This window comes from Pempheris klunzingeri, chromosome 15 (genome assembly GCF_042242105.1).
Source record: "Pempheris klunzingeri isolate RE-2024b chromosome 15, fPemKlu1.hap1, whole genome shotgun sequence".
Taxonomy (NCBI): Eukaryota; Metazoa; Chordata; class Actinopteri; order Acropomatiformes; family Pempheridae; genus Pempheris; species Pempheris klunzingeri.
In genome coordinates, this window is record NC_092026.1 from 19,978,157 (window position 1) to 19,989,920 (window position 11,764).

At 42.0% G+C, this 11,764-nt stretch overlaps 1 protein-coding gene across 2 annotated transcripts in view; it reads left to right on the forward strand.

The window, feature by feature from the left end:
• kirrel1b (kirre like nephrin family adhesion molecule 1b) overlaps positions 1–11,025 on the forward strand; it is a 62,536-nt gene extending 51,511 nt beyond the window's left edge. The window contains exons 10-15 of one of the 2 annotated variants that reach the window (XM_070845111.1): positions 633–733; positions 5,223–5,439; positions 7,000–7,107; positions 8,754–8,881; positions 9,404–9,514; positions 10,330–11,025. In XM_070845111.1, coding sequence (XP_070701212.1) covers positions 633–733; positions 5,223–5,439; positions 7,000–7,107; positions 8,754–8,881; positions 9,404–9,514; positions 10,330–11,025 — 1,361 coding nt within the window. The remainder of the gene's footprint in view (positions 1–632; positions 734–5,222; positions 5,440–6,999; positions 7,108–8,753; positions 8,882–9,403; positions 9,515–10,329) is intronic. The other variant, XM_070845112.1, reaches the window with a different exon arrangement.
• The last annotated feature ends 739 nt before the right edge of the window (positions 11,026–11,764 follow it).

Here is an 11,764-nt window from a genome sequence, read left to right on the forward strand (position 1 = left end):
ACATCTATTATGCCATGACTCATTATTACTGAATAGGAGACGGCTGCAGTGTAATTGCTGTGTTCACATTCTGTCATTCATTGTGCAGTAAGAACGACAATATTGTCCCTTATATTATTAAGCCTGCTGTGATCAGGTCCTATTTTGTTATAGCCACTTAATAGTGACAAGCAGCTTATCTTATGTACTTATCAGTAGAAGCAGCCATAGCTGTTTCTAGAAGCAACTTTGTCATAAAGATCAAGGAAAGAGATGCTCTTTCTGTCAGTTGGCTTACAACGACTTACATGGCCATGTCGATCTCATCCACGGTTATCACTGGTTTCCTTTGAATGGATTCTAGCTCTGGATCTGAACTTACAAAGTTCTGATTGGCTTGTTTGTTTTTCCAAGTGGGAAACAGATGAGAACAATGAGAACAACACGAAACCCAGAAATATGTCTGGAGCCAAGCTGTCACTTTGTCAGATATACAGTAGCATATTTTTTTCACTGGTGGCCCCTGATTACGGCTCTTATAGTAAAGGTTAATGTGGTAGGGACTTGGTTGATTTGTTGTTAGGTTCCATGCCAGTGGACATCTCAAACCTTATGATTTGTTGGAGTAATCTTCTTACTTCTCTATGCCTCAGGCCCCCCCATCATCTCCAGTGATCCAGTCCAATATGCTGTCAGAGGGGAGAGAGGAGAGATCAAGTGTTACATCGCAAGCACCCCCCCACCTGATAAGATTGTAAGTCCATCCTTGGAAGTTGTAATCTGCTGCAAAGGTGCTCGACCTTTTCAGATCTCATCTGCCTCAAGCTGAGTCCTGATCACAACAACTCCTTATCTTCCCCCCCGAAAACAAAGCAATTTTTTTTTTTTACTTCCTCTCCTCAGCGTATGTTACTAGCTCAACGGCTGGCACAAGTGGCATTCTTCTCCAACTGCGTCACGAGTATGTGAGAACGATCTGTTCCTCCTCTGTGGTGAAAGGTGTGACTCATCGAAAACAGCTGCTGTAGTGTTTGGCTGAAATGAAAGAGGAGATACACAGTACTGTGCACATGTTCCGCTGAAATGTTGGAGCGAGGCAGATAAGATTCAAGAAGTCATGAAAAAAGGATAACATCACTTGTAGCGTTACCACATGTTTATTTAAGTATTTCATTACTGATAGCGAGTCGTCAGTGGCCAATAAACCAACAGGCAGTAATAAAAACATTTTTAGACAGCATCTAGCATCCTTTTTAGTTTTACTGACATGGCTTTTTAATTTTTTCTGCTCTTATGAACATATATTACACAACTCAGATCTCATAAGACAGTGGTCCCCTATCTTTTTTGTCCAACGTACCTCCTTTTTAGCTTGAGGATCCAAACATAAAAGAGCGACTTGTCTGACACAGCCAGTGACGATTGAACTGTCGATGTTTAGCCTTGGCCACCACTTGTAGATATCCATGTTGGCTTTTCTGGTCACTCAGCATTTGGTGTTCAAGTGTTCAACTGAACTACTACACAATTTTTCCAGGTACAAGTACCCCTGGTTGGGAATCACCACTGTAAGACAAACCAACTTTCCTACTCGTTGTATTCACTTTCTGCCCCATAGACAATAACATCTGTGCCAGTCTAGAGAAGAGTCCCTTCAAAAACAAAGCTAGCTCTAGCTGGGACCCCTCGTCAACGGAAGTCTTCATTCTGTTTTATCTGACTAATTGTAACAGCCAAAAGAAGTAACATTGTCCTGTGATTCACAAGGAAAATATGAAACAGAAATAAGTTTCTGCTGCTTTATCCTGGTAATCCTCCTTCAGCTCTTCTGATGTATCTTTGACCTCTTGTTGGGTCTCAGCCTGTGAATTGAGAACCACTGGTCAAGAGGTTAGAGAGATCCGTTTGTGGAAGATTTCAGTCCCGTATCACTGAGTAATGTTTTCCCCCTCATAAATAATTTCTATCAGGTTGCACTTGAATAATGCAGCAAAGGTGCTTCTCTGAGCGGCACTGAGGTGTGACTTTGTGTAGATGCATGACTGCAATTGCTTAAAGGAATATTTTAGACTAATCCTCAATATAATACACATTATTTTCCTCAAAGAAATCAGTCAGATTTCACGTAAGTGAAAGCTGCCATAATGGCATGAAATTCTACATGAGGTGGCTTTGAGACCACTTATGGTATCAGTTAGTCATAGTCACCATGAAAGGGTCAGTGCTGCATCCATATCATCTTTATTTTAGTATGAATTGGACCTACCTGCCAAAACCACTTCAATTTAGTGACCATTGTGGTAACCATTGTTTCTCTATCAGAGAGCGTTCACACAGATTGCCTCACCAGCAAACTGTAACGGAATATCCTCCTGTAACTGCAGAACTGCATGCGTTTTTTTGATTCCTGCCTGTTGTTAAAATCATTGAGATCAAACCTCTGTTTAATATAACATGCCTCTGCATTATATTACATTCAAAATGAGTGCTGTGGTATGTGAAACATTTTCTTAAAAAAACAGAGGGAGAGGGAAACACCAGAATGCTCACTAATCACAAAAAGAAGCTGGAAATAAATTCAGTAATGACATTTGAGTTTGAAGGCTAGAATGAGAGAGAGAGAATGTGAGAGAGAAACAGATTGAAATAAGAGGGAGAGAGATGGAGGGAGAGTGAAATTCTGTACCTTTCAGCGTCAATTATCCAATTGTGCAGTGCCGACATGACAGAAATCAGAGCTTTTAGGAAGCCTCAGCCCCCTGCTGCACTGGCAGAGAGCTCTGAGCGTATAATGTGATACGACATTATAGTCTCGGCTTAATGCAGAGACACAAGGACTTATAAAATATGGAGTAAGATGCTCTGTGTGTGTGTGTGTGTGTGTGTGTGTGCGTGCGCGCGAATGTGTGTAAAAGAGGCAATGATAAATTGAGAAAGAGAGACAGAAATACAGACAGTGGTGGTGTATCAAAATTATTGTGAATTAAAGCGATAAAAGGCAGAAAGTGAGGGATTTTGTGAGGCAGACTGGGGACAGAAAAGGCGCATTATATAAGATTGGTTGAGGGAAAAAAAGCAAAAGATTTTGGGCTTTTTGAAATTTGTCCCTCATCCGTTCTTGATCATATTCTCCTTTTTCATTTTTTCAAATCAGGTTAAAAGGTACATTAGCCCAACATATGGCTCTATGTATATTTGATATTGCCATGCTCCATATTTAATACCCACAAATTTCTACTTGAGCAGATTTTAAGTAGAAAAACCTGCTTGAATTTTTATCGCTCATGTACACTTGCTGCACTCTGTATGTATGTATGTCTGCTCTGATTTATTCGAAGAAAAAAGAATTTCTTTCTTTCTCAGCCTGAAAAGTTGCTGCACACATTTTAATTAGGCATATACCGCACCAAGAGGAAGAAAGAGTTTCCAAGGTGTGGGAATATAATTTGTTTTGCTTAAAATCTATTTCCTGCCCAGACTCGCTTAACCTTTCTTAACACCAGCCCATCTGTTTGCTGAATGTTTACTTGTGATTATGTGAGCCTGTGTGTGTGTGTGTGTGTCTGTGTGTGTCTATTGTGGTTAATGCAACATAAGATAAGATAAAGTGAAATTAGCATTATTGATCCCTGAGGGGAAATTGGCTGATTGCAGCAGTAAAGAGTGGAGTTTAGATAAAAATCTAACAAATAAAACACATTGCAAATTACATTGTCATCACATAAATACAGAGCTCCTATTGCCTTGAAGGACTTTTCCTTGTGTTGATTAGCGAACAGATTCATTGATTTAATGCACAGATGTCAAAGCATTTGATCTTAACTTAATACAAAATAGACATACACCCACTTTACCTTTTAAATGCAATCCTTTTTAAAGAGTTCATACTTGTATTTGGGGGTCCTACTAGGATATGTTTACATGTTGTAATGTTTAAAAAAAAACATTATTTTTCTCATACTGTGCATACCGCAAACTAGTCTTTTCAGTCTCTTTCTGAACACTCAGTTTTAGCTCCTGTCCCTTTAAGAACCTGCCCCAGTAAAACACAGAGTCTGCTCTGATTGGTCACACACCTGAGCAGGTACCGCCCACCAATTTCTGCATCAGCTCTGCAGTCTCCAAAGGGGAGCCACAGTTGTGCAGACTGAAGAGCAAAACAACATAAAACACTGCAAAACTTTGAGCTTCAATTCTGAAGTCAGGTCTTGGACACCCGACATCGATCCATCTCTGAGCTTGTGACATTTACAGCCGTAATAAAACCAGCAGTCCACAGTAGAATAATGTTACACACAGTTGTGTTTTTAGACTTTTCTTTATTGATTGATCCCCCATAGGGGGAAATTCAACAGTCACTGTGAGGACATTTCTGTCACAAGTTCATCTGAAACAAATCTACTTGGTCTTCACTTCTACAGATGGTGGGAGGAGATGAAGATTTTGTGGGTTTTTGCAGCCAACAACAGCACAATCTGCAGGCTTTGGTTGTACCTTCAACATCTTATTACAGGAGCTAGCATTAGCCACATAGCAATGGTGTAAAGCGAGATGGATTCAGGTTTTCAATGGGCAGGAACATCAGCATCCTGAACGAGGTCAAATGTTCAACACATCTCTCCATTTGATGTCACACGCCGGTCCAAGTTTGCACACACACATACTGAAAGATGGAGTAAAAGAAAGAGAGAGGATGATATTTTCACATAGTTTTTGGCTCTATCGACACACCAGGGTCAAAATTCAGGTTGAAAAAACATTAAGAAGTGCATTTTGCATAATGCGTCCTTTTTAAGAGGCAGATCACACTGAATGAGATTGAAAGCAGGTTCTGCCTACAAAGTGCTTTCTAGCAGCTGGTAACCACTGATCACATATCCACTATGTTTTCATAACTAAATCTAACTAAATCTATCACTAAGACATAGCTAAAAGAAGGGTAAATAAAAATCAGGAGAGAAAAACTTACAAAAACAACCCTCATAAGAAAGTGAGTTTTGCAAAGTTTCCGCCAATATTGTTAACCTGAGATACATGACAAGGAGTTCCTGCCCCTCTTGTGTTGATGGACACTCAGCAGATCCCTATATGAAGATCTCAGGCTAAACTGTGGCTCATGAGGGATTCTATGTATATAAAATATTTGATCAAATTCTCAAGGCTTCACCAACAACACCTAAGACCAATACCTGCTGTTGAGTCAGACTAGAGAATAAATAGTCCTTCCAAAATGTGTGTTTCAGGTTTGGGCGTGGAAGGAGAATGTGTGGGAGAAGGAAAAAGGCACGTTGATGGAGAGGTACACAGTGGAGCAGAGTAAACCTCCATCCCAGGGCGGCGCCGTCCTCTCCACGCTCACCATCAACAACGTCATGGAGTCCGACTTCCACTCGCCCTACAACTGCACCGCCTGGAACTCCTTCGGACCCGGCACCATGATCATCACTCTGGAGGAGACGGGTATGGGAAACAAAAGGAGGAGGGAAAATACCTGAGATTGTGGGCGTATGTTGAATATGGCCGTGCAACGTAGTCACCAAGTCATAGTCAGTCACACAGTTAATGAAAACAATTGATTTTACAGTGTTTATCAGCATAATAGAGCAGATCAAGATATATCATGTGAAATCTGTGTAGCTGGGCACTTCTTAAGTATCATTAACATCATATCATCAGTTGTTGCTCCACTTTAAATGACAAATTAGCTGATGACAGCTAACGGTGTTAGTCACAAGGACTGTCATACTGTACCTAAGGGCTTTGTAAATGAAGGGAAGCTTCTGTGTCACTAGTGGCACTGTTGAGTAATGCTCTGATAAGAGGGCCTATGTACTGTTATACCCCATGCTCTATTAATGGGCGCATTATGAGAACTGGATACCACACAGATCAGTCATAAATCTATGTGATTTAGTAATTCACGACACAAAGACGAATTATTGTTCATTTGCCATTTTAGTTGTGCTATCAACAATTTTACAGACATTGCTTTTATAATATTAGCCCATTACGGATATTTTTTTGCAGTGCTGTTGGCCACTGAGACAAATTCATAGCAAGGCTGACTCACATGGTCACATAGTATCCAACTCTCTTAATGCATCCATGGTTAACCTGCACATCAACATTTGGTGGTAGTACAAGCCCTTGGGAGGTAGCATTGTGTCAGTAAAAGAAGAGCATAAGAAGACCGTCCATGTCAAGACAGCATTTAAAACATTTAAGTATTTGCAAATATTCTTAAAGGTAGAAAACGCATTCAACCTGTTTGTTAGACCGTAGAGACTGAGCACAAGCACAGAGGGGACGCAGTAAGTTCTTCTAGTGGAATATGTTAGTTAAAGGCATGGAAGACGAAAAGCTATGTAGGAAGTCAGCACACATGGATGTGAACAATGTAGATTTAAAAATAAAATGCTTTTCAAACATTTGATGAGGATGAAATGTATAACAATACACGCAATCCATTTTACTGTGAAGCACAGAACAATAAGAATTTAACACGGCATCTTTACTGTCCCAGAGTAAGATCCTCTCTAACAAACTGAAGTGCCCTTGAGCAAGATTATCACCCAGTGGCCTCAGCTGGAGGACAAACCATAGATAGAGTGTTATAAGTCCACTCTGGATGGTTAGGCATTTTATTTTTGAGAACTTGGTATGTCACATTACATTGAGAAAATGATTTCTTCATGCTCTGTCAGTCTTATCTGGCTCTTATTCTTTCAGCTGTCAGATTTCACAAAGCCTCAGAAAATATACCAAAACATCTTCTAGAGAGAGAAAGGGAGAGATAGAAAGCTTGGATTTGTCCTCACATATGCATTAAACAGTGTTTTCACCCCATGTCTGACTTGTATGCCTTATCAACAGGAGCAGCCCTCAGAGATCCAGTATTAAGCTACTGTAGGACACAGTAGGATTTATGCTTAAAAGAAGCATCATCCGTGCAGGTTTCTGTAGCAATGAGGCAGCAGCTGTCCCTCAACCCCAACCTTTCTGTGCCTGTGTTTGTTTCAGATATTGTTCCAGTGGGAATTATCGCTGGTGGTACGGTGGGCTCCTCCATTCTGCTGCTTATGTTTCTACTGGCGCTCGCCTTCTTCCTCTACCGCCAACGCAAAGGCAGTGAGTGCACACAGTAGTTCTGTAATGCGCGCGCATGTGTGTTTAGGGGCATGCACATACATACTGTATGTGTCTATCAGTCTTTCTTTCATCCACTCTCCCTATCTGTCTTTCTGCCTCTCCACATTTGAGGAAATGAACATATGCCAGCCATATAGCATTTCATTCAAATAAGATTAATGAATATTCATATAATATGGCAAACTGCCTTAAAACGCCTACCGTACGTTTCCCTTTTCATTCTACTGACGTGGAATTGTATGATTATTTTTTTAAATAAATCATATTTATGTGCCGCTCACACATAGATGGATAAAGTACATAAACAACAGAGCAGAACACAAGAGCATTTAAAGTCGAATAGTATTTAAATTATGAATTCCCATATGTTATTTCTTCAGCCTACACAATCCAATTAGCATTTATGAACACAAACCATACTTCCACGAACCAGAGAGCTAAAAACATGTGGTGTCTGTAAGTTGTTTAATTTTGAGCTGCTCTATAGCAAATAAAGAATCGGGAAAGACAATGAAGGTGACTGGCAGATTCCCCAGAGGGATTTTCTGGGGATAAGAGTATATTTTCTGGTTGAGAGCTGATAACACCACTACAGAAAAGATATTGCTTGGAAATAGAAACTCAAACAAACATCGTTGTGGCTCCAGATAAGCTGTCTCTCATTTGTTGTACAGTACAGCTCGAGACTTCACAGATTTAAATCTTAGCTTTTAAGGTTTCTGTTCTTGGAGAGTTGTTCATGTTGACAAATACTGACTGCTCTGTGCCACAGATATATCAGTTATAGCGAATAGTATTATTATTTCAGGTCACACAAGGCCATGTTTAGCATATAAATACACCAGTTTTATTGACCAAAAATCCAAATGTTTGCTATGATGTCAAAGACCGTCCTATCCCACCTGACTAACCGAACTAAAACCTGGTGAAATTACATAAAATATGTTTAATCTCTATGTGGCACTAAATCAAATAGGAATGTCAGCTGAACCTTTTCACCACACTCTGCTCCAGGAGTTTGAACAGTTTGATGACATTATAGCATGTTTGATTCGTTCACAAATGCATACATTTTTGTTTTAGAAGACAATCTCGCAGTCTCATTTTGGAATCGCTACTAGCAATTGCTAATATTGAAAATTTAGAAATCCTACACGTACGGTCGGAGCTTCAAGCTTCATAAAATTTCATGAAAAGCATATTGGCATTCAGTCCAAGTTAAGTGTGTGGGTTAAACAACATGATCCACAATCACCTTCTGACAGAATGATCTGCTACAAAATGTTCATTCCATTTTCAACCCTTGCTGGCTCTAAGAAGATATTTGTGCTAAAGAATGTGCAGTTTCTTGACACTGTGTTTCCTTATGGTGAATACTGAAGTCCTTGAAATTGAAATTGTTACCTATCGCCTTTTTGAGGCTGCCAGCATGCCAAAGTGCTGTATGCACCATCATCAACAGAGAGGAAAATAAAAGAGACAAGGCAAATAATGGATGGGACCAGTCAGGAGAAAACAGCATTAAACAGAATAAAGAAATTGTTTTTTTTTAAATCAGACTATTAATCAATAATGTATCTTGATGTTGACCCAGAATATGACCAGAGGTTTTGTTTTTCTTCCAGGTCGCCGGGGTGTCACCCTCGGTAAACCAGACATCAAGGTAGAGACAGTGAACAAAGAGACCCACAGCCTGGAGGAGGAGGCGGCCGACGTCTCCACGGCAACCCGAATGGTCAAGGCCATGTACTCCGTGAGTAGACAACTGTCTGAGTCACCAAGGGCTGTGGAGAGGAGGCGTATGGGTCAATGGCCTTAAATGTACAGATACACCGACACAAAGGGCGACATGGCAGGAGAGGCGGACACACACACACACACACACACACACACACACACACACATAGACACATTCAACACGCGCAAGCAGTAAAACACACACACACGCACAAGGCCTGCATGCAAAAACACACAAATAAACATGCTCACGCATTTAAAATAACAAAAACACACACACTCTCCTTAACATTGTGTTCCTTCCAGAGAAGCGTTCAGGACCCTGGAAGTCCTGGAGAATCTAATCGACGAGGCTCCTTTGGAGCGGTTTTAAAGCTCAGTCCAAATCTTTTTCCAACAACTAATCGTTTTTCGTCTTCCGCTCTCTTGGGATGAGAAACCTGAAACTCTGTTTTCCTCTCCCTTCCCTCTCTTCCTTCTCCCTTTCTTTCTCACCCTCCCTCTTTCCGTGTGTGTGTTTCGTTGTTTGATGGTTTAGTTTCTGCCCTCTGTTTCCCTCTCTCCCTCCACTCAGCCATTCAAAGACGACATGGACCTGAAGCAGGACATCAGGAGCGAGAGCGACACCAGGGAGGAGTACGAGCTCAAGGTGAGACGGCTGGTTGATATTTTGGCATTTTCACATTTTTTCTGCAGCATCTTGAACATTATACCCTGCATGGTACACAAACATATCATGTGTCATGAACTTTGTGGTCATATATCCATCATTGAGTGCCAATTACTACTTCCTGTTTTTTCCTCAGGTTTGGCATTCCACAGAGTTAAAAGCTTGGTTTTCATAGCAATACCACTTTTTTCATAATCCATGCCACTGAAGTTCCCAAAAAACAGATTTTGGTGGCTCTTCATGCATCAATTGCAGCATTCTGCTCGATCGATGCGGTGGTGCTGTGGTGGTCTGTGGTGGTCTTAACATCTCTGTAAAACTGTGCATTGTGGGGGTTTTGTTCTCACTACCACACACTAACTAAACTAAAGGAGGAAACAAACATTTTCGGTGTGATTGCACCCTAATAGAACATTTATTCCACAGTTAGCTGTTGCCTAAGTCAGCTTACTGTCACCTTGCATTGGAAATCATGTTTATCCAGGTAAAATGAAGTTGCATCATTATGTCTCGTGTTCATACACACACTCTGTGCTGCATCACTGTCACACCATTAAAGTTTTGGACATAGCATGAACAACAGCACGCCACCAACTGCACCAACATCACCAACCTTATACTATGAGAAGTACGAAGTATGATACTTATAGTAGGAGACATGTTAAGAGTCACTTGTGCAAATTAAGTTTTTGGAATTTCTTCTTAAAAGATGTCTTTACCACTTCACCCAATTTGTTGTTTCTTCAGTTCACATAATAGGACTGAAAGATTAACATTGGCCCCTCTGATCACAGGATCCAACCAACGGCTATTACAACGTCCGAGCCACCACCCATGATGAGGCACGCCCCCAGTCCCGTGCCATCCACTACCAGGGAGAGTTTCGCTCCCCGAACCCAAGCAGCGGACCAGCCGGTGCCACCTCCAGCGGACCTCCAGCTGCTGCCAGCGGTGCCGTTCCCCCCAGTGCAGTGCCAGGCTCAAGGGCAGGCTGCTACGATCCCCGCCCGCCTTCCAGGATGTCCCATGCCACCTACGCCCAGTTCAACACCTTCACCAGAGCGGCGCAGAGCCAGCAAGCACCTTCCAATCCAGCTCTTCAGTCGCCTGGAGATTACCCCGGAGACTGTGGCCTGCTGGACAGCACAACCCAGCTGGCCTATGACAACTATGGATACCCCTCCCAATATCCCAGCTACCGCATGGGCTTTGCTCCACCCATAGAGGAAGGGCCAGCCTATGAGATGTATCCAACAGGACAAGGGACCGGGCCAGGGCCGGGGCCAGGGCAAGGGCCAGGGCCAGGGCCAGGGCCAGGGCCGGGGCCAGGGCCAGGGCCAGGGCCAGGGCCAGGGCCAGGGCCAGGGCCAGGACAACAGAGTCCTGAAACAGGGCTGGGGCAGTACGGAAGCTCCACTCGCTTCTCGTACTCATCTCCACCCTCTGACTATTCCCAAAGACACACACAGCGGATGCAGACTCATGTTTGAGAAACACACACACGCTTTGACTTGTCTTTGCAGCGGCAGTACATATTACACATAAAAAAAAAAAAAACCTGCATAGATATTAAAAACATACTTAAACAAATCCATTTTCTGTTTCCATAGCATCCAGTGCATGGAATTTGGTTCATTTTCTGAACCGATAAAACACCCTGACAACTCACAACAGTTAGCAGCATCGCAGATGAAACAGTTAGCAGCAATACATCCAACACATGCAAAGCGACATTCACACACAATTGCGCAGACCTTCTGTTGCACGCAGTGTTTATGCTCCAACAAAAGCAACAGCGAGAGCCACAATCAAAAGAGACAAAAAGAGAAGAAGAGCACTTTGAAGACAGGAAGAAGAAGAGCGCCAGGAGCTTAAGGAGGAGCAGAGGAACCTTTTTCTTCCTGCAGTCCTTGTCTTGCTCTTGGATCATCTTCCTGCATCACATTTCCCTCCCACCCCATCTCTGTAAATAAGTGCAAATGGAGATTTGGGTCATTTTACAATTATTTTCTTGTGCAAACCTATACCGTGTGATGCAGTACAAACTTCCCTGTAATCCACACTTTTTGCATTTTCTGACTCTCACATATTGCAAAAAACACACACATACACACAGATCTTTAAAAACGTATTTGTTTCGATGTATTGCAGCAATGGGGCAGCTTGGACTATAAATATATTTGGCATTTTTTTGGTCCCTTTTCCTCACTAAGCCCTGCCCAGTGGCCA